At 43.9% G+C, this 27,984-nt stretch overlaps 2 protein-coding genes across 2 annotated transcripts in view; one reads left to right on the top strand and one right to left on the bottom strand.

Annotated features, from left to right (window-relative positions):
- Positions 1-3,813: 3,813 nt before the first annotated feature.
- Positions 3,814-12,160, bottom strand: PEX11A (peroxisomal biogenesis factor 11 alpha). The gene is made up of 3 exons (XM_060755190.2): positions 12,062-12,160; positions 9,144-9,259; positions 3,814-5,998 (listed from the first exon to the last, which is right to left on the bottom strand). Exons 1-3 carry the CDS (start codon positions 12,115-12,117, stop codon positions 5,451-5,453), a joined length of 720 nt encoding a protein of 239 aa, XP_060611173.2. The 5' UTR covers positions 12,118-12,160; the 3' UTR covers positions 3,814-5,450.
- Positions 12,161-15,714: 3,554 nt separating this feature from the next.
- Positions 15,715-27,984, top strand: part of WDR93 (WD repeat domain 93) — a 42,871-nt gene continuing 30,601 nt past the window's right edge. The window contains exons 1-5 of the mRNA XM_067471478.1: positions 15,715-16,110; positions 18,095-18,290; positions 19,441-19,505; positions 23,376-23,454; positions 26,688-26,881. Of these exons, the coding sequence (XP_067327579.1) occupies positions 15,715-16,110; positions 18,095-18,290; positions 19,441-19,505; positions 23,376-23,454; positions 26,688-26,881 (930 nt within the window). The remainder of the gene's footprint in view (positions 16,111-18,094; positions 18,291-19,440; positions 19,506-23,375; positions 23,455-26,687; positions 26,882-27,984) is intronic.

Here is a 27,984-nt window from a genome sequence, read left to right as displayed (position 1 = left end):
GTGAGGTCAGGGGTATTTTGCTCCAAAACTCTGTCTGTCTGCATTTGGAAGTCCCAGAGTAGCTTGACATGTTCATGCTCTGTAACTTTTTCAGGTTTGTTATTATTATTGTTATTATTATTGCTATTATTAGTGTTATTATGATTATTTTACTGACACAAAGACACAGCAAACGGGATTTATATGCTAGATTTCGTACCACAAAATCACAAGTCGAACACATCCCAAACGTTTAGGACTGTGTGATTTATTATTATTATTATTATTATTATTATTGTATTGTTGAAGGCTTTCATGGCTGGAATCACTAGGTTCTTGTGGGTTTTTTCAGGCTATAGGGCCATGTTCTAGAGGCATTTCTCCTGACGTTTCGCCTGCATCTATGGCAAGCATCCTCAGAGGCTGTGAGGTCTGTTGGAACTAGAAAAATGGGTTTATATCTCTGTGGAATGACCAGGGTGGGACAAAGAACTCTTGTCTTCTGGATCTGGGGGTGAACACAGCATTTCTGTGTTCTCAAATAATATGTTGTGTCCAGGCTGGTTCCTCAGGTGCTCTGGTATGGCTGACTTCTCTGGCTAAAATAGTCTGCAGTGCCTTTCATGTTCCTTGACCACCTTGATTAGCATTGAATGGCCTGGCAGTGCCTGGAGCAATCCTTTGTTGAGAGGTGATTAGATGTCCCTGATTGTTTTCTCTCTGCTGTTTTACTTTTAGAGTTTTTTTAAAATACTGGTAGCCATTCAAAGCTCATCAAAGTGGTCAGCTGAAACATTCACACCTAGCTCCAGCAGACAACGTCAGGAGAAATGCCTCTAGAACATGGCCCTATAGCCCGAAAAAACCCACAAGAACCTTATTATTATTATTATTATTATTATTATTATTATCATTATTATTATTATTTGAAACACAACAAGATGAGTCCACAGCAGACACTCTGCTGGCTGTTGAATTGGATCACACGTCGGACACTTCCCATTATTATTATTATTATTATTATTATTATTATTATTATCCTCATCATTATCTCTTTTTATGCAATTAATCACAGCAGTATCCTGTCTTTAAGCCATCCTCCCCGAATTGCAGCAACCTGTGAGTTCTTACAGATAGATTCCTCTGACCTTTAGAACCCAGGACTGAGATTAGCCCCTTCCATACCTTTTGCAGCATCACCACCCTCCTAGTCATTATCCTGTTTTATTATTATTATTATTACTATTATTATTAACTTTATTTGTACCCCGCTACCATCTCCCGAAGGACTTGATGCGGCTTACAAAGGCCAAGGCCTCAATAACACAATAGCATAACAAATACACAACTTAAAGCAAATAAAAACAATTAAAGCAATTATCAAAAACCACAAAAACAATAAAAACAATACACCAAAACACAGTAAAACTGGGGCTGGGCCAAATGTAATGGGTACAGATTAAAAGTGCTGATGTGACAGGTGTTATGTCGGATTTTAGGGTAAGTGCAGTGTGCAAACGATCTTAAAATCTAATAAAGTGCTTCTGGGACTTGTTGTTGGAGTTTCCTATTCTGGAAAGGCACATCGGAACAGCCAGGTCTTTAAGTTCTTCCTAAAGACTGCCAATGTAGTGACCTGTCTAATGTCTTTGGGGAGGGTGTTCCAGAGTCAGGGGGCCACCACAGAAAAGGCCCTGTCTTGCGTCCCCACCAGACGCGCCTGCAACACAGGTGGAATCGCGAGCAAGGCCTCTCCGGATGAGCGAAGAGAACGCGTGGGTTCATAAACGGAGATGCGGTCACGCAGGTGGGATGGTCCCAAACCATTTAGGGCTTTGTAGGTAAGCACCTGCACCTTGAATTGGGCTCGGGAAAATAAACGGCAGCCAGTGGAGCTGTTTTACCCATCACCAACTGCTAGGCACGATAGGAACCACCATCAACTACAGGACATTACACATATTGTTTGCATGCTGCAAGTCGTCTCTGGTTGCTTCTGGATCGAGAGAATTGGCCGTCTACAAAGACGTTGCCCAGGGGACGCCCGGATGTCTTGCAATCCTGCGAGGACGCTTCTCTCATGTCCCCCCCCCCCCCCCCCCCCATGTCAACGACTTAAATCAAGACATAGTTTTCTTAGATCTACAGAGACACTTGCTGGAACACCCCAGCAAGCGAGAGTCCAAAAGTGGCAGGCCCAAACCCAGCACCTCAATTCATGGGTGATACCAGATGAGAGACTCCCCCCTGGGCACACAGAAGACTGGGCGACTTGGAAGGCGCTGAACAGACTGCGCTCTGGCACCACGAGATGTAGAGCCAACCTTCAGAAATGGGGCTGCAGGGTGGAATCCTCGGCATGCGAGTGTGGAGAAGAGCAAACCACTGACCACCTGCTGCAATGCACCCTGAGCCCTGCCACAGGCACGATGGAGGACCTTCTTGCGGCAACCCCAGAGGCACTCCAAGTGGCCAGATACTGGTCAAAGGACATTTAACCAAATACCAAATTTGCAAAATCTGTGTTTTTTTCCCCTTTTTCTTTTTAATCTGTGTGTTTGTTTTGCTCTGTTAGAATTGTAATACAATGGTTGCTGATGACACGATAAATAAATAAATTACACATATTGGGTTGTTCCTACACAAAATAATGGAAGAAAGGGGAATAATCTGATTCTTTTTCGCTGCAGGGAAACGATGGAAGACACGTAGCCTTTGGGATATTGTTGAACTGTAACTCCAACCATTATCTAACTGGAAAGCCCCAGCTTGAGACAGAAGGTCTCAATGCTACTTTTTGCTCAGGGTACATATGCTCATCTGGCTTTACCAAATGCAAAACAAGTTCTGCTGTTCTAAAAAAAAAATGCCCTAAAGACTGAAAGCAATAACAGGGCAAAATACGGTTAGAGGCAAAATAGATTTTTCTAAAGCTTCACTTCTCCTAAGGGAACGTCTCTCTTTTGTTCCACTATTGCCTCGAGTCAAATATGGTGTTGCAAGTTTTTCAAAAGCCACACACGAACCCCTTGCAAAACAGGGTCAGAGGCAAAGATTTGCAGCGCCGGAGAAGTATGCGCTTTTGATTGACGATTCCTGATAGAAGGCTCCTAACCATGACCTGAACTCAGTTCCTATATTTGATTACTATATTTTTAAGCTAAGCTGTAATGATCCAGTTATAATTTCTCTATTCCTATTCTACTATTCGTTCTGTCCACCTATTTTGACCAATGTATCCTTTAACTCGTGTTGCATATTGATCCCCTCTCCCCCAAAAATGAGATTAGAGGTACCCATGTTGTTGCTTATGATGCTTTTGCTTTTATTGTTTATGATGTTTGTTGTTTTTATGCTTTTTTATATTTTGTTGTTCTAGTGAGTGTCACTCACTGGAACACCTCAGCAAGCGAGAGTCCAAAAGTGGCAGGCCCAAACCCAGAACCTCAACCAATGGCTGATACCCAATGAGAGACTCCCCCCTGGGCACACAGAGGACTGGGCGACTTGGAAGGCACTGAACAGACTGCGCTCTGGCACCACGAGATGCAGAGCCAACCTTCAGAAATGGGGCTACAAAGTGGAATCCTCGACATGCGAGTGTGGAGAGGAGCAAACCACTGACCACCTGCTGCAATGCACCCTGAGCCCTGCCACATGCACAAGGGAGGACCTTCTTGCAGCAACACCAGAGGCACTCCAAGTGGCCAGATACTGGTCAAAGGACATTTAATCAACTCTCATACTCACAAATTCTGTAATCTGCTTGTTTGCTTTGTTTCTGTTAGAAATGTAATATAATTTGACTGGTTGTTCTGACACGACAAAAAAAAATTGTTGTTCTGTTTTTAATTGTATGTTGCTTGGGCATTGCCCTATGTAAGCCGCCCCGAGTCCATTCGGGGAAATGGAGGCGGGATAGAAAAATAAAGTTATTATTTATTATTATATTATTATTATGCCCACTTTCTAAATCTATATAAATAAAAATGTAATGTTCGTTTGTGGTATTAACAGAACTCAAAAACCACTGGACAAATTGACACCAAATTTGGACACAAGACACCTAACAACCCAATGTATGGCCTTCACGCAAAAAAATTGATTTTGTTATTTGGGAGTTGTAGTTGCTGGGATTTATAGTTCACCTACAATCAAAGAGCATTCTGAACCCCACCAACGATAGAATTGAGCCAGATTTCCCACACAGAACCCCCATGAGCAACAGAAAATACTGGAAGGGTTTGGTGTGCAGTGTCCTTTGGTTTTGGAGTTGTAGTTCACCTACATCCAGAGATCACTGTGCACTCAAACAATGATGGGTCTGGACCAAACTTGGCACGAATACTCAATATGCCAAAATGTGAACACTAGTGGAGTTTGGGGGGAAAAGAATCTCGACATTTGGGAGTTGTAGTTGCTGGGATTTATAGTTTACTTACAATCAAAGAGCATTCTGAACTCCACTAATGATGGAATTGAACCAAACTTGGCACACAGTTCTCCCATGACCAACAGAAAATACTGGAAGGATTTGGTGAGCAGTGTCCTTTGGTTTTGGAGTTGTAGTTCACCTACATCCAGAGATCACTGTGGACTCAAACAATGATGGATCTGGACCAAACTCTACAAGAATACTCAATATGCCCAAATGTGAACACTGGTGGCGGTTGGGGAAAATAGAATCTTGACATTTGGGAGTTGTAGTTGCTGGGATTTATAGTTCACCTACAATCAAAGAGCATTCCGAACCCCACCGACGATAGAATTGGGCCAAACCTCCCACACAGAACCCCCATGACCAGCAGAGTGGGCCACAGCAACGCGTGGCAGGAGACGGCTAGTATTATATATAATAGTAATTATAATGCATTTTATTTGTTACCCACTTCTCCTAATGGCTCAAATAACCCGAAAAATAAACAAACAACAGACTGCATCCCATCCAAAGCACTAAAGTCACATCACCATGGCTTCCTGTGTAATGACACATGACATATTCCTCCTATATTCCGAAAACTAATCTCGAAACCAGTGGTAGTAGATGTGTACAGTTTGGCTCTCTTTGTTGCATAATTCAAAGGAGGTTTTCATCAATTAGTGGCCACCATGAATGACCACTAGTGTTGAGAATGAGAGCTGTTATTGTTATTGTTTTGTTGTTGTTGTTGTGTTGAGGCCTTGACCTTTGTAAGCCGCATCAAATCCCTTGGCAGATGCTAGCGGGGTACAAATAAAGTTTAATAATAATAATAATAATGCTGTTAGGTTCAAAATAATCCTCACTTGGAGTGTACTCATTGAGGACTGGAGACTTGCGCAGTCCAGGGATGAAACCCAACAACTTGTTTTGTCCCAAACAAACGAATTCAATTGAAAGAACAAAGTTTCTGACAAGGGAGGAGGCCAAGTGATCTCAATATACAAATGGTCCCTTTGTAAAATGGAACCCATTAAGGGCAAAACCAAAGTCAATGCTTCAACCTAAGCTGTGGCCTGGCAATGGTGAGGATTCCGACTAGGGAAGAGATCAAGCCACAGATCCCAATGATTCCAGGGTTGGACCTGTAGATCCCTAGATTGTCCAAGGGACTGGAGAGGTCGCAAAGGTTCTTCACCGTGTCGAGCAGAAGGGGAGGGTGCTTCCTCAGAGCGAGGCAGAGAAACAAGGGAAATGGCAGCAGGCTCTCATCTCCATTGTGGCTGCAAGGGTTGGAGTCCTCTTTGGGGCTCTGCATCCGCGCCATGCGCTCCATGCGCCAGCAGAGCTCATACAGGTCCTCCGCCAGGTTCATCATCAGGGAATAGTAGTAACACCGGGTAGCCCAGTCGCGCCACTTCTTCTTGTCGATGTTTGAGACGAGCCCCACACTTTTCACCCACAGGACGGTGTCGCAGATGAAGTACATGGCACGGTTCAAGTTGGAGGCGGTCAGGCACAAGCGGGGAATCACATTCGGCAACTGGGCAGACTGCCGCGCCGCCACAATGGCGTGGATCATGTTGCCAAGCCTGAACACTGCAAGAGAACCAACAAGTATTGTGACGATGAATTGGTGGAGGCCAAGAAAGGCGAGAGAAAGGCTGAACATCTCAAACAAGTAAAAGAAGAAGAGCTAAACATATCATCTGCTGCCTGCCTTTTTGAGAATTAATAGTAACTAGAGGCACTTCCATGACATGTGGGAGTCAGCTGCATTAAGATCACTACTGACCGAAAAGTCATGAGTTCAAAGCCAGCCCGGGTCAGAGTGAGTGTTCAACCAATTTGTGTAGCTTGCTGTCGACCCTTGCAGCCCGAAAAACAGTTGCATCTGTCAAGTAGAAAAGTTAGGCACCGCCTACGCAGGGAGGATTATTTAACTAATTTATGATGCTATAAAAATCTCCAGCAAGCCTGCAAAGAATGAGGAAGTACGTCATCAGTGTCACAAATGGAAGGTGAAGCAACAGCTCCCCTGGTGGCCAGAATACCCTCATGAAAAGCTGGAATGTTAAATTGCCTCTGAGTGTCTGTCTATATATGTTGTGTGTCTATGGCATTGAATGTTCGCCATGTACATGTACATTGTAATCCGCCCTGAGTCCCCTGCGGGGTGAGAAGGGCGGAATATAAAACTGTAAATAAATAAATAAATAAATAAATGTGACAAAGATTTTACCTCTCCTATATCAGTGGTAAAATTCCCACTCAGGAATTATTGTGCTGTGATTCCACTTGAACTGCCATGGTTCCATCCTGTTCAATCCTAGGGTTTTGTAATTTAGTGAGGGACATCTAGAATTCTCAAGCAGAGAGTCCCAGTGCCTTTAAGGTAAAGGTTTCCCCTTGACATTAAGTCTAGTCGTGTCCGATTCTGGGAAGTGGTGCTCGTCTCCATTTCTAAGCCAAAGAGCCAGCGTTGTCCACAGACACCTCCAAGGTCATGTGGCTGGCATGACTGCATAGAGCGCTGTTACCTTCCCAGCGAAGCAGTACCTATTGATCTACTCACATTTGCATGTTTTCAAACTGCTAGCTTGGTAGAAGCTGGGCCTAATAGCAGGAGCTCACCCCGCTCCCTGGATTTAAACTGCCAACTTTTTGACGAGCAAGTTCAGCAGCTCAGCAGTTTAACCTGCTGTGCCGCCAGGGCCCCCCATAAATAAAGTATATTATTATTATTATTATTATTATTATTATTATTATTATTATTAGAAACACAACAAGATGTGTCCACAGCAGACACTCTGCTGGCTGTTGTGTTGTTGTTGTTGTTGTTGTTATATTGCAAAGCTGCTTTGCTACTCCACTTTTGAGTATGCATGCCCAGTGTGGAACACATCTTACCACGCTGAAATAGTGAATGTGGCTCTTAATGAGACATGTCACATTATCATGGGGTGTCTGCGCCTTGTACCATTGGAGAAATTAGACTGCTTAGCTGGTATTGCACCACCTGACATCCGCCAGGAAAAAGCAGCCAATAGTGAAAGGACCAAGGCAGTGACATCTCTGGCCCATCCCCTGTTTGGATATCAGCCAGCATGCCAATGACTTAAATCAGGAAATAGTTTTCTAAGATTAGGTTCTTGTGGGGGTTTTTTCGGGCTATATGGTCATGTTCTAGAGGCATTTTCTCCTGATGTTTCACCTGCATCTATAGCAAGCATCCTCAGAGGTAGTGAGGTCTGTTGGAATTAGGAGAATGGTTTATATATCTGTGGAATGACTGGGGTGGGGCAAAGAGCTCTTCTCTGCTGGAGCTAGGTGTGAATGTTTTAACTGACCACCTTCATTAGCATTGAAAGGCTTGGCTGAGCCTAGGGGAATCTTTTGTTGAGAGGTGTTAAGATGTGCCTGGTTGTTTCCTCTCTGCTGTTTTGCTGTTGTAATTTTAGTTTTCTAAGATCTACAGAGACACTCGCTGGAACACCTCAGCAAGTGAGAGTCCAAAAGTGGCAGGTTAAAACCCAGAACCTCAATCAGTGGCTGATACCAAATGAGAAACTCCCTCCAGGGCACACAAAAAACTGGGCAACTTGGAAAGCGCTGAACAGACTGCGCTCTAGCACCACAAGATGCAGAGCCAACCTTAAGAAATGAGGCCACAAAGTGGAGTCCACAATATGCGAGTGTGGAGAAGAGCAAACCACAGACCACTTACTACAATGCAGACTGCGCCCTGCCACATGCACAATGGAGGACCTTCTTATAGCAACACCAAGGCAATCCAAGTGGCCAGCTACTGGTTAAAGGACATTTAATAGAATGCAATTTTGCAAACTTTGTGGGTTGTTTTGTTTTTTGAATACAATACAACTGTTTGGTTCACTCCTGATATGACAAATAAATAAACAACATTTACTATGGTCTAGAGGCATTCTCTCCTGACGTTTCGCCTGCATCTATGGCAAGCATCCTCAGAGGTAGTGAGGTTACCTCTGAGGATGCTTGCCACAGATGCAGGCAAAACGTCAGGAGAGAATGCCTCTAGACCATGGCCATATAGTCCGAAAAAACCTACAACAACCCAGTGATTCTGGCCATGAAAGCCTTCGACAATACATTGAACTAGGTTCTTGTGGGTTTTTTTGGGCTATAGAGCCATGTTCTAGAGGCATTTCTCCTGACGTTTCGCCTGCATCTATGGCAAGCATCCTCAGAGGCTGTGAGGTCTGTTGGAAGTAGGAAAAATGGGTTATATATCTGTGGAATGGCTAAACAACAGAGAGGAAAAAACCAGGCACAGATTAACACCTCCCAGCAACAGATTTTCCCAGGCTCAGGCAGGCCTTCAAATGCTAATGAAGGTGATCAGCTAAACATTCACACATAACTGCAGCAGGGAAGAGCTCCTTGCCCCACCCCAGCCATTCCACAGATATCTAACCCATTTTTCCTACTTCCAACAGACCTCACTACCTCTGAGGATGCTTGCCATAGATGCAGGCGAAACGTCAGGAGAAATGCCTCTAGAACATGGCTCTATAGCCCGAAAAAACCCACAAGAACCTAGTGATTCCAGCCATGAAAGCCTTCGACAATACATTAATACATTGAACATTTACCACTGGTGATTGTTCAAGGTAGTGGTAGGTGCAGCTATCCACTCCCTCTACTCGTGGCAACAGGAGGCTTGGGAACCTCTCACTTTGCACCGCTTAGAAAGCAACATACTCACACTTGCGGCCTGAGCTCACGTTAGACTCCAAACGCTTGAGCTTCATGACCACTTGCTCTTGGCCAGGCTTTTGTTCTAACACATAGCTAAGCAGCATGCATGCATATTGAGTGGCTCTGCAAAAGGGAGAAAACAAACACACACTGTTCATCTCGCAGGCAAGGCAAGCCATTCACAATGGAGGGAAAAGAAAAGGGTGGTGTCTTTCCCAAACAAAGCCAGGGCGAAAATACATTCAGGCAGGCGGCATGAACCAGAGACTGGAGTTGGCAATTTATTACAATATGAAATTGCACAAGTTAGTTGCTCAATTCTAGGTGGCAACTCAAGAGATACAACATATATGTGTAAGCAAATATTATGCAGCAGGTTGCTCCAAAGAGAATGGAATCCTTTCCATAATGTGTATCGGTTTCTACCATTAATAATAATATAATAATAACTTTATTTATATACCCCGCAAACCATCTCCCCAAGGGGACTCGTGGCGGATTTCTTCTTTCAAAGTTTTCAGTTCTGCTAAAGGAAATGAGGAGACAGCAAAGCCTAGAGAAGGGAATGATGCTGGGGAAAGTGGAAGGTAAAAGGAAGAGGGGCCGACCAAGGGCAAGATGGATGGATGGCATCCTTGAAGTGACTGGACTGACCTTGAAGGAGCTGGGGGTGGTGACAGCCGACAGGGAGCTCTGGCGTGGGCTGGTCCATGAGGTCACGAAGAGTCGGAGACGACTGAACGAATGAACAACAACAACAAAGGAAATGAACTTGTTGTTTTAATTAAATCCTCTTTTATTCTTTTGCAACTGAAGAATCCAATCATTCTGGATGGGCAAGATCTATAAAGCCTATAAACCCCTAAACAGTTTGGACCCCACCTATCTCCACGATCGCATCTCCCTCTATGAACTGGGGCAAACTCTAAGATCCACCGGGGAAGCCCTCCTATCGCTCCCACCGCCGCCTCAAGTCCAATTAGACAGATTAGAGAGATGGACCAAAACTAACAAAATGAAGTTCAACAAGACAAATGCAAGATACTCCACTTAGGCAGAAAAAACAAAATGCAAAGATATAGAATAGGGGATGATGACGCCTGGCTCGAGAGCAGTATGTGTGAAAAAGATCTTGGAGTCCTTGTGGAGAAGTTAAACATGAGCCAACAATGTGATGCAGCGGCAAAAAATCCAATGGGATTTTGGCCTGCATCAATAGGAGCCTAGCGTCTAGATCTAGGAAAGTCATGCTCCCCATGCTCTATTCCACTTTGGTTAGACCACTTTACCTGGAATATTGTGTCCAATTCTGGGCACCACAATTCAAGAGAGATATTGACAAGCTGGAATGTGTCCAGAGGAGGGCGACTAAAATGAATAAGGGTTTGGAGAATAAGCCCTATGAGGAGCGGCTTAAGGAGCTGGGCATGTTTAGCCTGAAGAAGAGAAGGCTGAGAGGAGATATGATAGCCATGTATAAGTATGTGAGAGGAAGCCACAGGGAGGAGAGAGCAAGCTTGTTTTCTGCTTCCCTGGAGACTAGGACGCGGAACAATGGCTTCAAACTACAAGAGACGAGATTCCATCTGAACATTAGGAAGAACTTCCTGACTGTGAGAGCCGTTCAGCAGTGGAACTCTCTGCCCCAAAGTGTGGTGGAGGCTCCTTCTTTGGAGGCTTTTAAACAGAAGCTGGATGGCCATCTGTCAGGGGTGCTTTGAATGTGATTTTCCTGCTTCTTGGCAGAATGGGGTTGGACTGGATGGCCCACCAGGTATCTTCGATTCTATGATTCCTTAACTTTCCAGTTTTTGTAATCATACATAGAAATGGAATATATCATGGTATAGGCACCACTAACTTGAGTATTCCCCTAACTTCAGTTCTGAATGGTTAAAATCATAAGACTGTCAAGCTAAAGTGAGTATTCCTAATCAACAGCCTTACAAAATATGCCGTGGGTGGTGGGCGTGCCTCTAGGCAAGAGATTTCGACACCAAATTCTGGAAATTCTGGAAACAAAGCATCCTGGCTGTTAGGAATTATGGGAGTCGGAGTCCAAAACACCTGGAGGAAAACACAAAGCTGACCCAAGCCTGGTTGGGAATTGTGGGAGTTGGAATCCAAAGCACCTGGAGGGAAAGCCAAAGTTGGCCCAAGCCTGGTTGGGAATTGTGGGAGTTGTAGTCCAAAACACCTGGAGGGAAAGCCAAAGTTGGCCCAAGCCTGGTTAGGAATTGTGGGAGTTGGAATCCAAAGCACCTGGAGGGGAAGCCAAAGTTGGCCCATGCCTGGTTAGGAATTGTGGGAGTTGGAATCCAAAGCACCTGGAGGGAAAGCCAAAGATGGCCTATGCCTGGTTAGGAATTGTGGGAGTTGGAATCCAAAGCACCTGGAGGGGAAGCCAAAGTTGGCCCATGCCTGGTTAGGAATTGTGGGAGTTGGAATCCAAAGCACCTGGAGGGAAAGCCAAAGATGCCTATGCCTGGTTAGGAATTGTGGGAGTTGTAGTCCAAAACACCTGGAGGGAAAGACAAAGCTGACCCAAACGTAGTTGGGAATTGTGGGAGTTGGAGTCCAAAACACCTGGAGGGAAAGACAAAGCTGACCCAAACGTAGTTGGGAATTGTGGGAGTTGGAGTCCAAAACACCTGGAGGGAAAGACAAAGCTGACCCAAGCCTGGTTGGGAATTGGAGTCCAAAACTTGCTGCTATTTCCTCCAAAAGTTGACCAGGCATGGGCCAACTTTGGCTTCCCCTCCAGGTGTTTTGGACTCCAACTACCACAATTCCTAACAGCCTACCGGCTGTTAGGAATTGTGGGAGTTGTAGTCCAAAACACCTGGAGGGGAAGCCAAAGTTGGCCCACGGCTGTCCTAGGCGCCCCTTCCTTGCCCCTTCCTTCCTCTCCCCGGGATCCCTCACCGAAAGGCCCGCTCCCGGCCCCGGCTCTGGTCGGTGAATCGCACGAACGCCTCCATGCCTGCCTGCCTGCCAGACAACTTCGCCCAAGTTTCCTCCAAGGGGGCGTGGCCAAAGGCATGCCCCGCCCCCTTCGTGGAAAGTCGGGCGAAGTTTGCTCTCTTCTCCGGAAGCGCTCCTCTTCCGGCCTGGGTTACTATAGCAACGGATAAACTTCCGGAAGAGAATGTTTTGGTGAACCCAGGTGTGTGTTTCTGCTTTTGGTCAAGGAAAAGAGGAAGGAGGGGATTCTCACGAGGTGTCATCCCAAGCCTGGGCCAACTTGGGCCCTCCAGGTGTTTTGGACTTCAAGTCCCACCATTCCCAACAGCCTCAATAAGAGGAAAGGGGTTCAAGCTGGCCCACACCTGGTGTAGACTCATATAATCCACTTCAAAACAGATAGTCTGGATAATCTGCACTATTTTAAATGGATTTGAATCTAATTTTAATTGGTTGTTGTAGGTTTTTTCAGGCTATATGGCCATGTTCTAGAGGCATTCTCTCCTGACGTTTCGCCTACATCTATGGCAAGCATCCTCAGAGGTAGTGAGGTCTGTTGGAACTAGGAAACTGTGGAAGGACCAGGGTGGGACAAAGGACTCTTCTCTGCTGGAGCTAGGTGTGAATGTTTCAACTGACCACCTTGATTAGCATTTGATGGCCTGGCAGTGCCTAGAGCAAACTTTTGTTGAGAGGTGATTAGATGTCCTTGTTGTAGGTTTTTCTGGGCTATATGGCCATGCTCTAGAGGCATTCTCTCCTGACGTTTCGCCTACATCTATGGCAAGCATCCTCAGAGGTAGTGAGGACTGTTGGAACTAGGAAAATTGGGTTTATATATCTGTGGAATGACCAGGGTGGGGCAAAGGACTCTTCTCTGCTGGAGCTAGGTGTGAATGTTTCAACTGACCACCTTCATTAGCATATAATGGCCTGACTGTGCCTAGAGCAATCTTTTGTTGAGAGGTGATTAGATGTCCCTGATTGTTTTCCCACTCTTGTTGTTTTGCTGTTTTAATTTTAGAGTTTTTTTAAATACTGGTAGCCAGATTTTGTTCATTTTCACGGTTTCCTCCTTTCTGTTGAAATTGTCCACATGCTTCTTGTGGATTTCAGTGGTTTCTCTGTGTAGTCTGACATGGTGGTTGTTGGAGTGGTCCAGCATTTCTGTGTTCTCAAATAATATGCTGTGTCCAGGTTGTTTCATCAGGTGCTCTGCTATGGCTGACTTCTCTGGTTGAAGGAGTCTGCAGTGCCTTTCATGTTCCCTGATTCGTGTTTGGGCAATGCTGCATTTGGTGGTCCTTATGTATTTATTTATTTATTTCGTGTAATTCTACCCCGCCCTTCTCAACCCCGAGGAGAATCATAGAATCAAAGAGTTGGAAGAGACCTCCTGGGCCATCCAGTCCAACCCCATTCTGCCAAGAAGCAGGAATATTGCATTCAAATCACCCCTGACAAATTGCCATCCAGCCTCTGCTTAAAAGCTTCCAAAGAAGGAGCCTCCACCACACTCCGGGGCAGAGAGTTCCACTGCTGAACGGCTCTCACAGTCAGGAAGTTCTTCCTCATGTTCAGATGGAATCTCCTTTCTTGGAGTTTGAAGCCATTGTTCCGCGTCCTAGTCTCCAAGGAAGCAGAAAACAAGCTTGCTCCCTCCTCCCTGTGGCTTCCTCTCACATATTTATACATGGCTATCATATCTCCTCTCAGCCTTCTCTTCTTCAGGCTAAACATGCCCAGCTCCCTAAGCCGCTCCTCATAGGGCTTGTTCTCCAGACCCTTGATCATTTTAGTCGCCCTTCTCTGGACACATTCCAGCTTGTCAATATCTCAGAGAGACTCAGGGCGGCTTACAAAAGGCACAATTCAATGCCTGTACAATATTACAATAAACCTATATAAACAGCAATTAAAACAGTTATAACAGTTAAAACAATCAATATATATCACAATCAATAAAACCAATCTCATGCTCAGCGTTCACTAACTCAGAGTCCATAACTTCATTCCACATTGTCCATTCTTATCAGTCATCGTCGTCCTTTAGTTATCTGCCAGATTGCCCAAACACCTGGTCCCAAATCCATGTTTTTAATTTCCTTCTAAAGGAAAGGAGGGATGTCGATGAGCTAATTTCCCCGGAGAGTGAGTTCCACAGGTGAGGGGCCACCACCAAGAAGGCCCTGCTCCTCGTCCCCGCCAGTCTCACTTGTGATAGAGGCAGGGCCGAGAGCAGGGCCTCCCCAGAAGATCTTAAGCTCCAAGGTGGGACATAGAGGGAGATGCATTCGGACAGACTTGTCCACAGCTGCAATGGTATACGGTAGACTCCTGCAGAAGTGAGAGGGTCCCTCTAATTTTAATGTTTTACTTATTATGTAACCATGCAGCTGTGGACCAGTTTACATAGGGACCACCAAACGCAGCATTGCCCAAACACAAATCAAGGAACATGAAAGGCACTGCAGACTACTTCAACCAGAGAAGTCAGCCATAGCAGAGCACCTCACTATCTCTGCAGTCTGTTCTGCTCCTTCCAAGTCACCCAATCTTCTTTATGCCCAGGAGGGAGTTTCTCATCTGGTATCAACCCCTGATTAGGGTCTGGGTTTTAATCTGCCACTTTTGGACTCTCACTTGCTGAGGTGTTCCAGGGAGTATCTCTCTAGATCTTAGAAAACTTTTTCTTGATTTAAGTCATTGGCATGCTGGCTGATACCCAAACAGGGGATGGGCTGGAGATGTCACTGCCTTGGTCCTTTCACTATTGGCTGCTACTTCCCGGCGGATGTCAGGTGGTGCAATACCGGCTAAGCAATGTAATTTCTCCAAACAAATAAAACATTTTAAAAGATGGCCAGGAAACTCTAGAACCTGATCAGTAATATTTTTTTATTTATCGTGTCAGGAGCAAACCAAACAGTTGTATTGCATTTTTAACAAACAAACCAAACACAAAGTTTGCAAGCTTGGTAGTTGATTAAACGTCCTTTGACCAGTAGCTGGCCACTTGGAGTGCCTCTGGTGTTACTATAAGAAGGTCCTCCATTGTGCATGTAGACATCTGCCCTTGCGCTATGCTACTCTGCTGCTGAGTACGCATGCCCAGTGTGGAACACATCTCACCACGCTAAAACAGTAGATGTGGCTCTTAATGAGACATGCCACATTATCACAGGGTGTCTGCGCCCTACACCACTAGAGAAATTACACTGCTTAACCGGTATTGCACCACCTGACATCCGCCAGGAAGTAGCAGCCAATAGTGAAAGGACCAAGGCAGAGGCATCTCCAGCTCATCCCCTGTTTGGGTATCAGCCAGCACGTCAACGACTGAAATCAAGAAATAGTTTTCTAAGATCTACAGAGACACTCTCAAGAACACCTCAGCAAGAGTGGCAGGCTCAAACCCAGAACCTCAATCAATGGCTGATACCAGATGAGAGACTCCCCCCTGGGCACACAGAAGACGGGGCAACTTCGAAGGCGCTGAATAGACTGCGCTCTGGCACCACAAGATGCAGAGCCAACCTTAGGAAATGGGGCCACAAAGTGGAATCCATGACATGCGAGTGTGGAGAAGAGCAAACCACTGACCACCTGCTGCAATGCAACCTGAGCCCTACCACATGCTGATCAGTAATGAGATTATTTTTTTTTCCAGCATTTTCTCTGCATTTAGGATTTCCAAATTCCCTGTGTCCAAGTTATTGAGGACCAACAAAAGCAAGAGAAGAATGTCTTTGTTCCTCCGAAAGCAGCCTCAGGAGATCCCTTCGCCCACTGAAAAGGATTGGATTAAAAAATACGAAGAGGAAGATCTGTTTCTAAAAGACCCTGACGAGCGCCTTAACTCTTTGCCTCAGCCTTTGCGGATGATCAACAAAGTGCTGAACTTGCTCTTTGACCGAGCCTGGGAGATTATTGAAGGGAAGCGTCCACTGCAGGAGATAAAGCAACAAAATCTTGCTCTGACTGTATACCACCCTTCAGCTGAGTTGCAGGTATTTGGACACCCAATAATGCATGGAGGGGAGCTTTTTCTTTGAAGTAACCCCCATTCAATCCAGTAAGAAATAGGTATGCTGTGAGTTTTCCAGGCAGTCTGGCCATGTTCCAGAAGCATTATCTCCTGATGCTTCACCCACAGCTATGGCTGACATCCTCAGAGGTTGTGAGGTCTGTTGGAAACTAGGCAAGTGGGGTTTATAATAATAATAATAATAATAATAATAATAATAATAATAATAATAATAATTTTATTTATACCCCGCCACCATCTCCCCGATGGGGACTTGAAGCGGCTTACGTGAGGCCAAGCCCAAACAACAAATTACCACAGAGTATATATATCTGAGGAATGTCCAGAATGGGAGAAAGAACTCTTTGTTTGTTTGAGGCAAGTGTGAATGTTGCAATTGACCACCTTGATTAGCTATAAATAGCCTTGCAGCTAAAATCTGGACAGTAATTAAAGAACAACATTAAAAAAACAGGGGAATTCCAGACAGGAAACCATCAGAACCAGCTAACACCTCCCAACAAAGGAGTCCCCCAGGCAGGAAGCAGACAGGCTTTGAAGCTGCAAGGCTGCTCAATGATAATCAAGCTGGCCAAAGTTAGGAGTTAGCCTTGGACTCAATCCCACATTATCTATTGGTGGTAAAGTTTAAATTTATATCCAGGAACATAGTGTGAGTGAACTTATACATGCCCTCAATTTACTCAATTACTAAATTTTAAGCATCGTGAGGCCTTCATAATCCTATTGAGTGTTACTAGAAGGATGTTCCAAAAGAAGGTATGGGCATATCTTCTTTTTAACAGAGTATTTAATTTATATTTCATTTGATTTATTACCTGCTTCTTTCCTTGTATAGGACCCAAAAAGCCTATAGCATTTTTTAAAAAAGCAATATAGTAAAGGTAGTAAAAGTTTCCCTGACATTACGTCTAGTCATATCTGACTATGGGAAAGAGTCGTGTCTGTATACACCTTCAAGGTCATGTTGCCAGCATGACTGCGTGGAGCGCCATTACCTTCCCACAGAAGCAGTACCTATTAATCTACTCAGATTTGCAATTTTTCAAACTACTAGGTTAGCAGAAGCTGGAGCTAACAGCAGGAGCTCACCCTACTCCCCGAATTCATACCAGCAAATTCAGCAGCTCAGCAGTTTAACCTGCTGAACCACCAGAGGGCCCTAACAAAAAAATGTTCCAATATTGTCGAAGGCTTTCATGGCTGGAATCACTAGGTTCTTGTGGGTTTTTTCGGGCTATAGAGCCATGTTCTAGACGCATTTCTCCTGACGTTTCGCCTGCATCTATGGCAAGCATCCTCAGAGGTAGTGAGGTCTGTTGGAATTAGGACAATGGGTTTATGTATCTGTGAAATGGCTGGGGTGGGGCAAAGAGCTCTTCTCTGCTAGAGCTAGGTGTGAATGTTTCAACTGACCACCTTCATTAGCATTTGAAGGCCTGCCTGAGCCTGGGAAAATCTCTTGCTGGGAGGTGTTAAGATGTGCCTGGTTGTTTCCTCTTTGTTGTTTTGCTGTTGTAATTTTAGAGTTTTTTAAATACTGGTAGCCAGTGTTCCAATATTGTTTGCAAAACATTAATAAGAATTAAGAAATACAATTAGAGATAAGCTTCAAGCATTCTGCTCTGATCTGCACTGCAGAGAGTCCCAATATAAATGTTACTTTTACTGTCTGTTTATATGATAATTTGTACACTGCCTTTGTATTTCATAGAAATCACTGGGAATGCTTTCTAACAAATAATCGCCGCATCCTTGTAGAAATAATATATCGAAACAGATACGTTGGCACATTGAATACTGACAGACTTTCAATTCTTATATGTTTTTGTGAGTCACCTTGGGTCCCACTCTGGGACAAGGTGTCATATACATGAAGTGAATAACTAAATATGTCGAAATTGCTGAAGTGAACTTTGAACTCTCTTCCTTTTAACTTTTTCTAGGTAACAGGAAGGGCAAACTGCCTGGAAGTCTCAGGGAGATATATCTTTGCTGGCCTCTCTACAGGACTTTCTGTCTTCAGTTCATCTACGTGTGAGAAGCTTTGTGCTTGGGAGGCAGCCAACCTTGAAATCTGCACCATCTGCGTCTCAGGCCTTAGTGGCAGCTCCTGCCTCCTTGGGGCAGTGGATGAGCTGGGTAGGTGCCAACTTTTCAAATTATTCAGAAAACATAGTCAGACTACACAGAGAAGCCATTGAAATCCACAAGAAGCATGTGGACAATTTCAACAGAAAGGAGGAGACCATGAAAATGAACAAAATCTGGCTACCAGTATTAAAAAACTCTAAAATTACAACAGCAAAACAGCAGAAAGGAAACAACCAGGCACATCTTAACACCTCTCAACAAAAGATTCCCCCAGGCTCAGCCAGGCCTTCAAATGCTAATGAAGGTGGTCAGTTGAAACATTCACACCTAGCTCCAGCAGGGAAGAGCTTCTTGCCCCACTCCAGTCATTCCACAGATATATAAACCCATTTTCCAAACTGATTGTTTTAACTGTTATAACTGTTTTAATTTCTGTTTATATAGGTTTATTGTATTATTGTGCAGGCATCAAATTGTGCCTTTTGTAAGCCGCCCTGAGTCCCCCCTCAGGGGTTGAGAAGGGCGGGGTAGAAGTACACAAAATAAATAAATACATAAGGACCACCAAACGCAGCAGCATTTGGTGGTCCTTATGCAGACTAACTCAACCAGAGAAGTCAGCCATAGCAGAGCACCTGAGGAACCAGCCTGGACACAGCATATTATTTGTGAACACGGAAATTCTGGACCACTCTCACAACCACCATGTCAGACTACACAGAGAAGCCATTGAAATCCACAAGAAGCATGTGGACAATTTCAACAGAAAAGAGGAAACCATGAAAATGAACAAAATCTGGCTACCAGTATTTAAAAAACTCAAAAATTACAACAGCACCACAACAGAGAGGAAACAAACAAGGACATCTAATCACCTCTCAACAAAAGATTGCTCTAGGCACAGTCAGGCCATTATATGCTAATCAAGGTGGTCAGTTGAAACAGTCACACCTAGCTCCAGCAGACAAGAGTCCTTTGTCCCACCCTGGTCATTCCACAGATATATAAACCCAATTTTCCTAGTTCCAGCAGACCTCACTACCTCTGAGGATGCTTGCCATAGATGCAGGCGAAACGTCAGGAGAGAATGCCTCTAGACCATGGCCATATAGCCCGAAAAAACCCACAAGAACCTAACATAGTAATTCTTTGCAAAATGTTTGTTAGTCTATATTACACCTATTTTCTTGTGTTTCAGGTGTTGCCCATCTTTTCTATTTTGTCAGAGAGAACCTCCTTCATATAAAAGCCATAAATGAAGTGGTGAGTCTGTCACTGTGTCTTTCTTGTTGATACAATATGATATAAGGGGTCCTTCCATTTTCCAAATGCATGACTGTTAATTTTACACATATGCACTTCAGTTCACTCACTTCATTTGATGTTCGGCATGATATCATCATTTGTTTCAAGGAAAGGAACTTGTTGACCTCATTTTGTTGAACTGCAGCTATTGTCGTCCCTTGCCTTCAAGTTGCACAACTCTGCCTTATTTGGAAACAGGGCCATTGATTTCAGTGAGGCTTATTTCCGAAGTAGTTGTATGTTGGACTGTAGCCCAAGTCTTCTGTAGACTTAACTTACAAGTTCTATTTATTTCAATGGGAAGAAAAAAATAACTGTTATGGTCGCTTTCTGCAGCTGATCATCAGAACTGTTTACTAAGCCCAAACTGTATAATTAATTAGGTTCTTGTGGGTTTTTTCGGGCTATAGAGCCATGTTCTAGAGGCGGGCTATAGAGCCATGTTCTATAGAGCCTCTAGAACATGGCTCTATAGCCCGAAAAAACCCACAAGAACCTAGTGATTCCAGCCATGAAAGCCTTCGACACTACATTGTATAATTAATTGCTACTTCAGAACTCAGGAACAGAAGTAAGACTGTTAGAGACCCTAAGTGGGTCTTTTTAGGTCCACGTTGCGGGAGCACGAAAGGATGGAGACAGTCCCAAAAGAAGATCAAAAAACAAGGTTTATTTTAGTTTCTTCATGAAGAAGACAGACAGCCGGGTAGCATGCACAGATGCTACCCTTCAAGTGACTGCCGTGCCCCCTTGGCTTTTGACCACCAAATATATAACCTCAAGTAAACAAGAACATTTTTTTGTCATGGAAAGTACCGTCTTTCCAGCCCCCTCTCTTGACCTTTTGATGGAAAGTACCTTCTTGTACATGCGGCCTCTGCCCTTCAAAAAACAACCTTTGAAGTTAATCACAAGCATCCTGTGTAAGAAAGTACCTTACTATGTCACATCTTGTTTCTTCCGTGGTGCTGTCTCTCTTTTGCTGTTCATTTCATTCAAAGCCCCTTACTAAGTATTTGCAAATTTTTCTCAAAGACCCTTTCAAGACCACACATTTTCCAATGAACATCTTATATCCCATTTCCACCCTTCTAATATCTCACACTGTTCTGTCACGCGCTGGGCCTGTAAAGAATTTCCTTTAGAACAATACGAGCAACCTTTGCCCAGCGGGAAGCCAGGGGGCCCAAAGAGAAGTTCTCAGAGGTTTTCCACCACAAATAGTCTTTAGACGGCTAATGAAGTATAACAAAGTCTTTTATTAATGAACAATCAAACAGAAACTTCTCTTGCCTTCAGAAAGTTAAACAAATGATTCCAGGCTTTTATGCAACTGGTGAATTCCTAATCTTGCCCACGAAGGACAGGCAACTGTCTTAAATAACTTCTTCTTTACTTTAAAGGAAAGTCCCCTTTTTAACTTCTTTCAGGCTGACTGTAATCTAACCCTTACTGATGTGGGCTCCGCTACCGGGTCGAACTGCTTCTTGAACACTGAGTGGACCTACCAGTAAAGGCTTAGATGTTCTCCAGCTGGAGTTCTTTGGTCTTTAGGGCTGTTTCCCTGGAAATCTTTGGAGACTCTTGAGACTGTTTCCCCCCGGAAAGTCTTGGATGCTCTTAAGAATGTTTCCCCCAGAAAGTTTTAAGGGTTGAAGCTTTTGTACAGGGGAAACTTGCACACATCCTGTACATTAGCTTTCCTTGCTGAAACTAACTAAAAATGGCTCCCTTCCCTTCCCAATTGCCCTGAGCAAGGGGCGGAACCAAAACTTAACGATGATGGACAGGTGACTTGCCCTATGACTGCAACCAAAGGAAGCCACCTTTCTGCAGAACCCCTGAAACCCTGGACTGCAAGCAAACACTCAATACAAAGCAAATAAAGTTGGAGCTCCCGGTACAGCCATACCAGAACACACACCTTTGCCCAAGTTTTCCTTGTCCTTTGTGCTCACTACGTTGAAATCTCTTAGGCTAGGTATGTTCAGACTGTCTAAAACATGTATAAGAGCACTCCCTGAGTTTGTTGTCGAAGGCTTTCATGGCTGGAATCACTGGGTTACTGTGAGTTTTCCGGGATGTATGGCCATGATCCAGAAGCATTCTCTCCTGACATTTTGCCCACATCTAGGGCAGGCATCCTCAGAGGTTGAGGGGTCTGTTGGAAACTAGGCAAGTGGGATTTATATATCTGTGGAATGTCCAGGGTGGGAGAAAGAACTCTTGTCTGCTTGAGGCAGGCAGAGAAGCCGTTGAAATCCACATGTGGACAATTTCAACAGAAAGGAAGAAACCATGAAAATAAACAAAATCTGGTTACCAGTATTAAAAAAAACCTATAAAATCAGGACAGTAAATAAAGAGCAACACTCAGAAAACAGGGGAATTCCAGACAAAAAACCAATCAGGGCCAGATAACACCTCTCAGCAAAGGATTCCCTCAGGGCAGCAACCAGCCAGACTTTGAAGCTACAAGGCCATTCAATGCTAATCAAGCTGGTCAGTTACAACATTCACATTTGCCTCAAACAGACAAGAGTTATTTCCCCCACCCTGGACATTCCACAGATATATAAACCTTTCTTGCCTAGTTTTCAACAGACCCCTGAGGATGCCTGTCATAGATGTGGGTGAAACATCAGAAGATAATGCTTCTGGAACATTGCCACACAGCCCAGAAAACTCACAGCAACCCATTCCCTGAGTTGCTATGTCAGTTCAGTGAGCCCAGTCTGCTCTAAATATACTGTATTCTTCATCTGTTGTTTTTTTTTTTTTTGGACTGGCACAACCTGGGGATCACAACCAGACACAGTGAAGACATCTGCCCTTGCGCTACGCTACTCTGCTGCTGAGTACGCATGCCCAGTGTGGAACACATCTCACCACACTAAAACAGTGGATGTGGCTCTTAATGAGACATGCCGCATTATCACGGGGTGTCTGCGCCCTACACCACTGGAGAAACTACACTGTTTAGCCGGTATTGCACCACCTGACATCCGCCGGGAAGTAGCAGACAATAGTGAAAGGACCAAGGCAGAGATATCTCCAGCTCGTTCCCTGTTTGGGTATCAGCCAGCACGACAACGACTTAAATCTAGAAATAGTTTTCTAAGATCTACAGAGACACTCGCTGGAACACCCCAGCAAGCGAGAGTCCAAAAGTGGCAGGCTCAAACCCAGAACCTCAACCAATGGCTGATACCAAATGAGAGACTCCCCCCTGGGCACACAGAAGACTGGGCGACTTGGAAGGCACTGAACAGACTGCGCTCTGGCACCACGAGATGCAGAGCCAACCTCAAGAAATGGGGCCACAAAGTGGAATCTTCGACACGCGAGTGGGGAGAAGAACAAACCACAGATCACCTGCTGCAATGCAACCTGAGCCCTACCACATGCACAATGGAGGACCTCCTTGCGGCAACACCAGAGGCACTCCAAGTGGTCAGCTACCGGTCAAAGGAATATGGATAACGAGATTGGTTTATGATTCTACGATGAGACGGCGCGGATGATTTAGTGTAATTGTATTATTGATAGTTATGTTGATATTCTGTTGTGATATTGCCTTATTGTAAACTGTTTTTATATGTTGTACACCGCCGTGAGTCGCCCTAGGGCTGAGAACGGCGGTCAACAAATGCAGTAAATAAATAAATAAATAAATAAATAAATAAATAAATCAACTACCAAGCTTGCAAATTTTGTATTTTGTCTGTCTGTTTGTTTGTTTTGTTCTGTTAGAATTGTAATACAATTGAGTGGTTGCCCTGACTCGACAAATAAATAAATCTGGTTTTTGTTTTGTTTTTTGGGCAGGAAGATATCACCAAGCGAAATGTATGTGCCACCTTGCAGCTCTCTCATCGGGCTGATTATGCTGGCTTCCTGCTGCAAAGTAAGTCCCGGTAGCTGGCCTTGGTCTTTGCAACCTTTCTAATGATCAGAAGCATTAAACAGAACGTTCTATTTAAAAAAGAAAGTAGTTCCCTAACACTAGAAGAATCCAATAGGACAAGTGTGTGGAATTTTGACTATTGGATATTGTCAGTTTGCAGCCTGTATTAGTCCTAACTACCACAGCAACTGGGAGATATAGGGTACATCTACAGTTAGGAATTAATGCAGTTCGACATCACTTTAGAGGCAACCGCTCATATAGTAGTACTATAGGTATTAAGATTAGGGCTGGGCGGTTTCGTTTCGTTAATTCGTAATTCGTTAAAAATTCGTTTTTTGTTAACGAAGCGATAACGAACCATTCTGGAGCAACTTAAAAATGAAACGAATTTTTCAAGTTGTTTCGTAAATGCTTCGTATTTCGTTATGTATTCGTTTCGTTATTGGTTTGAGGTCGTTTCGTTATTATTTCCGCATGTCTGGGGCAAGTTTTATAGTTGTTTTTTGTTTAATTAGTGAAAAAAATTATAATATCACACCAAAAGTCAACAACAGAGGGAGAGGGAAGCTTCAGAAGTTTTTTTAGCGTATTGCGCGATCGCGGCCGCCATTAACGAATCGATTCGTTATTGTTTCGTTATTGTTTTGTAATTTTTTTACCATTTACGAAATTTCGTAAATATCGAACTTTTTTTAAGGAAAATTTCGGAATTCTTTTAAATATCGAAATGCAAAAAACCCCGAAAAACGAATCGATTTTAGAAACAATTTTTTCCGTTGTTACCCAGGCCTAATTAAGATATATATGTTCTGTATATAATTTGTTAAGGGCAAGTGATAAGTTCTTGTTGTTCATTCGTTCAGTCGTCTCCGACTCTTTGTGACCTCATGGACCAGCCCACATCAGGGCTCCCTGTCGGCCGTCACCACCCCCAGCTCCTTCAAGGTCAGTCCAGTCACTTCAAATATGTAAAACTTGCAATAAAAAAATTAAATAAATAAAGGAAACCGCTCAGTCCTATGGAATCACGGGAGTTGTAGTTTTGCAAACTCTTTAGCCTTGTCTGTGAAAGAGTGCCAGTGCCTTATGGAACTACAAGTTCCATAATTACATGGCATTGAGCCGTGGCAGTTAAAGTAGAAGAAGCTTGGTGACGCAATGGGTTAAATCAGTGGTTCTCAACTGTCGCGACACCTTAATGCAGTTCCTCATGTTGTGGTGGCCCCCAAACATAAAATTATTTTTTTTAGTATTTCATAACTGTCATTTTGCTACTATTATGGATCGTAATGTAAATATCTGATATGCAGGATGGATTTTCATATACTGGACCAAATTTGGCACAAATATCCAATGCACCCAAACTTGAATACAGGTAGGATTGGGGGAAGATTGATTTTGTCATTTGGAAGTTGTAGTTGCTGGGATTTATAATTCTACAACCAAACTCCACCAACGATGGAATTGAACCAAACTTGGCACACAGTTCTCCCATGACCTACAGAAAATATTGGAAGGGTTTGATGGGCATTGACCTTGAGTTTTGGAGTTGTAGTTCACCTATAACCAGAGAGCACTGAGGACTCAAACAATGATGGCTCTGGACCAAACTTGGCATGAATACTCAATGTGCCCAAATGTGAACACTGGTGGAGTTTGGGGAAAATAGACTTGACATTTGAGAGTTGTAGTTGCTGGGATTTATAGTTCACCTACAATCAAAGAGCATTGTGAACAGCACCAGTGATAGAATTGAACCAAACTTCCCACATAGAACCTCCAGGAACAACAGAAAATACTGTGTTTTCTGATCGTCTTTGGTGACCCCTTTGACCCACTCTTGTGACCCCTGCAGGGGTCCCGACCCCCAGGTTGAGAAACACTGGGTTAAACCCTTGTGCTGGCAGGACTGAAGACTGACAGGTTGGAGGTCCGAATCTGGGAAGGGCATGGATGAGCTCCCTCTGTCAGCTCCAGCTCCCCATGCAGGGACATGAGAGAAACCTCCCACAAGGATGGTAAAACATTCAAACATCAGGTCGTCCCCTGGGTAACATCCTTGCAGATGGCCAATTCTCTCACACCAGAAGCAACTCACAGTTTTTCAAGTCGCTCCTGACACACACAAAAAAAGTTAAAGTAGAGTCAAACTGCATCAATTCTACCAAGTAGACATATCCATTGTGAGAGTTTCTGTCGAGTAGTACATGGAGGGTGTTCTGTCACACGCTGGGCCTGTAAATAATTGCCTTTAAAATAGGATGTGCAACTTGAGCTCAGCGGGAAGAGAAGTTCTCAAGGATTTTCCACCACAAATGGTCTTTAGATGGCTCGTGAAGTGTAACAGAGTCCTTTATTAATGAACAATCAAACGGAAACTTCTCTTGTCTTCAATAAAATTAAACAAATGCTTCCAGGCCTTTATGCAACTGGTGGTTTCCTACTCTTGTCCACGAGGGACAGGCAATTGTCTTCAATAACTGTTTCTTTACTTTAAGGAAAATCCCTTTTTTAACTTCTCCCAGGCTGACTGTAATCTAAGCCTTACTGATGTGGGCTCCGCTACTGGGTCAAACTGCGTCTCAAGCACCGAGTGGACCTACCAGTAAGGCCAGTAGATTCTCCAGCTGGAGTTCTTTGGTCTTCCAAACTGTTTACCCTCCAAAATTCCTCAAAGCTTTAGGGCTGTTTCCCTGGAAATCTTTGGAAATCTTTGGATGCTCTTAAGACTGTTCTCTCCTGGAAAGTCTTAAGGATTGAAGCCTTTGTACAGGAGAAGCTTGTACACGTCCTCTAAATTAGCTTTCCTTACTGAGACTAACTAAAAATGGCTCCCTTCCCTTCCCAATTGCCCTGAGCAAGGGGCGGAACCAAAACTTAACGATGATGGACAGGTGACTTGCCCTACGACTGCAACCAAAGGAAGCCACCTTTCTGCAGAATCCCTGAAACCTTGGACTGCAAGCAAACATTTAATACAAAGCAAATAAAGTTGGAGCTCCTGGTACAGACGTACCAGCACAGAGGGCCACATGTTTTTGTTACCGTGTGGTTGAAAAGCACACTCAGATCAGTAGCATGTGCCATCTCATTAGGACTGTATCTGCTATCCTCCTTTTGGTGTCATGTAAGACTAGGTTGGGGGAGCATCAAGCCTGATGGTCTGACGGAAAGACCTTTCTTCCCCTTCTCTGTTGCTCCATGTGCTTTATTCTGATTTCACAATTCAGGCAGCTCAGAAGGGTGGCTGGAGATTTACCGATTGCCCAAGGATGCCTGGCTGAAGGAGCTGGAAATAATTCAACCAGTACAGCTTCCAGGGCTTCCTGGAAGTGAGAATGACAAGCTGAAGGAAAAGGAAGTCAAGCAGCCATCCCCTCCAGAGAGACCTGGATCAAGATCAGGAAGGCGTCATTCTCCTAAGGTGGATCAGGGCCAAATTCTTCTTAACCTTTTGGCATGCCATTAAAGCTCTCGTAGCCTGACTCCAAAGCTATTTCCCATTGATATCCAACATAAGGACCTAGGCCCCTTCTACAATGCCATTTAAAATCCAGATTATTTGCTTGGAACTGGATTATATGGCAGTGTAGACTCATGTAATCCAGTTCAAAGCGGCATAAGGACCTAAACTCCTTCTACAATGCCATATAAAATCCAGATTATCTGCTTGGAACTGGATTATATGGCAGTGTAGACTCATATAATCCAGTTCAAAGCAACATAAGGATTTAGGCCCCTTCTACAATGCCATGTAAAATCCAGTTATCTGCTTGGAAGTGGATTATATGGCAGTGTAGACTCATATAATCCAGTTCAAAGCAACATAAGGACCCAGGCCCCTTCTACAATGCCATATAAAATCCAGATTATCTTCTTGGAACTGGATTATGTGGCAGTGTAGATTTATATAATCCAGTTCAAAGCAACATAAGGACCCAGGCCCCTTCTACAATGCCATATAAAATCCAGATTATCTGCTTGGAACTTGATTATATGGCAGTGTGGACTCATATAATCCAGTTCAAAGCAACATAAGGACCCTGGCCCCTTCTACAATGCCATATAAAATCCGGATTATCTGCTTGGAACTGAATTATATGGCAGTGTAGACTCATATAACCCAGTTCAAAACAACATAAGGACCCAGGTCCCTTCTACAATGCCATATGAAATCCAGATTATCTGCTTGGAACTTGATTATATGGCAGTGTAGACTCATATAATCCAATTCAAAGCAGACAATGTGGATCATCTGCTTTGAAAAAGTGGATTATATGGCAGTGTAGAAGGGGTCCTAGTTTACTTTCTTGGTGGACACAGAAATCAGTGTGTTGCCTGTATATTTAACTTTTTTTTTAATCCTCTGCTGGAAAAGCTTTGCTATTTTTAAAGGATTCTAATTGTTGGCAATGAGAAGAAAGACAGGCTTAAATAACTCAGGAAAGTAGAAGTAAATGCTCAAAACAATACTGTAGTGTTTAATGTGATACAGTTTGCCTGAGTCCCTACATTGGGAGAAACTGA

Source organism: Anolis sagrei, chromosome 9 (genome assembly GCF_037176765.1).
Source record: "Anolis sagrei isolate rAnoSag1 chromosome 9, rAnoSag1.mat, whole genome shotgun sequence".
NCBI classification, from domain to species: Eukaryota; Metazoa; Chordata; class Lepidosauria; order Squamata; family Dactyloidae; genus Anolis; species Anolis sagrei.
Note: the sequence above shows the minus strand (reverse complement) of the source record. Positions and strands in the feature narration are given on the sequence as shown.

What these genes read in the sequence shown, in the direction of transcription:
- PEX11A (XM_060755190.2), bottom strand. Translation starts at nt 12,117, where the DNA reads ATGGAGGCGTTCGTGCGATTCACCGACCAGAGCCGGGGCCGGGAGCGG. An exon ending in GGCCGGGAGCGGGCCTTTCG is followed by an intron (nt 9,260 to 12,061) that starts GTGAGGGATCCC and finishes TCCCTTTTGCAG; the next exon opens with AGCCACTCAATATGCATGCA. An exon ending in CGTGAGCTCAGGCCGCAAGT is followed by an intron (nt 5,999 to 9,143) that starts GTGAGTATGTTG and finishes GTTCTCTTGCAG; the next exon opens with TGTTCAGGCTTGGCAACATG.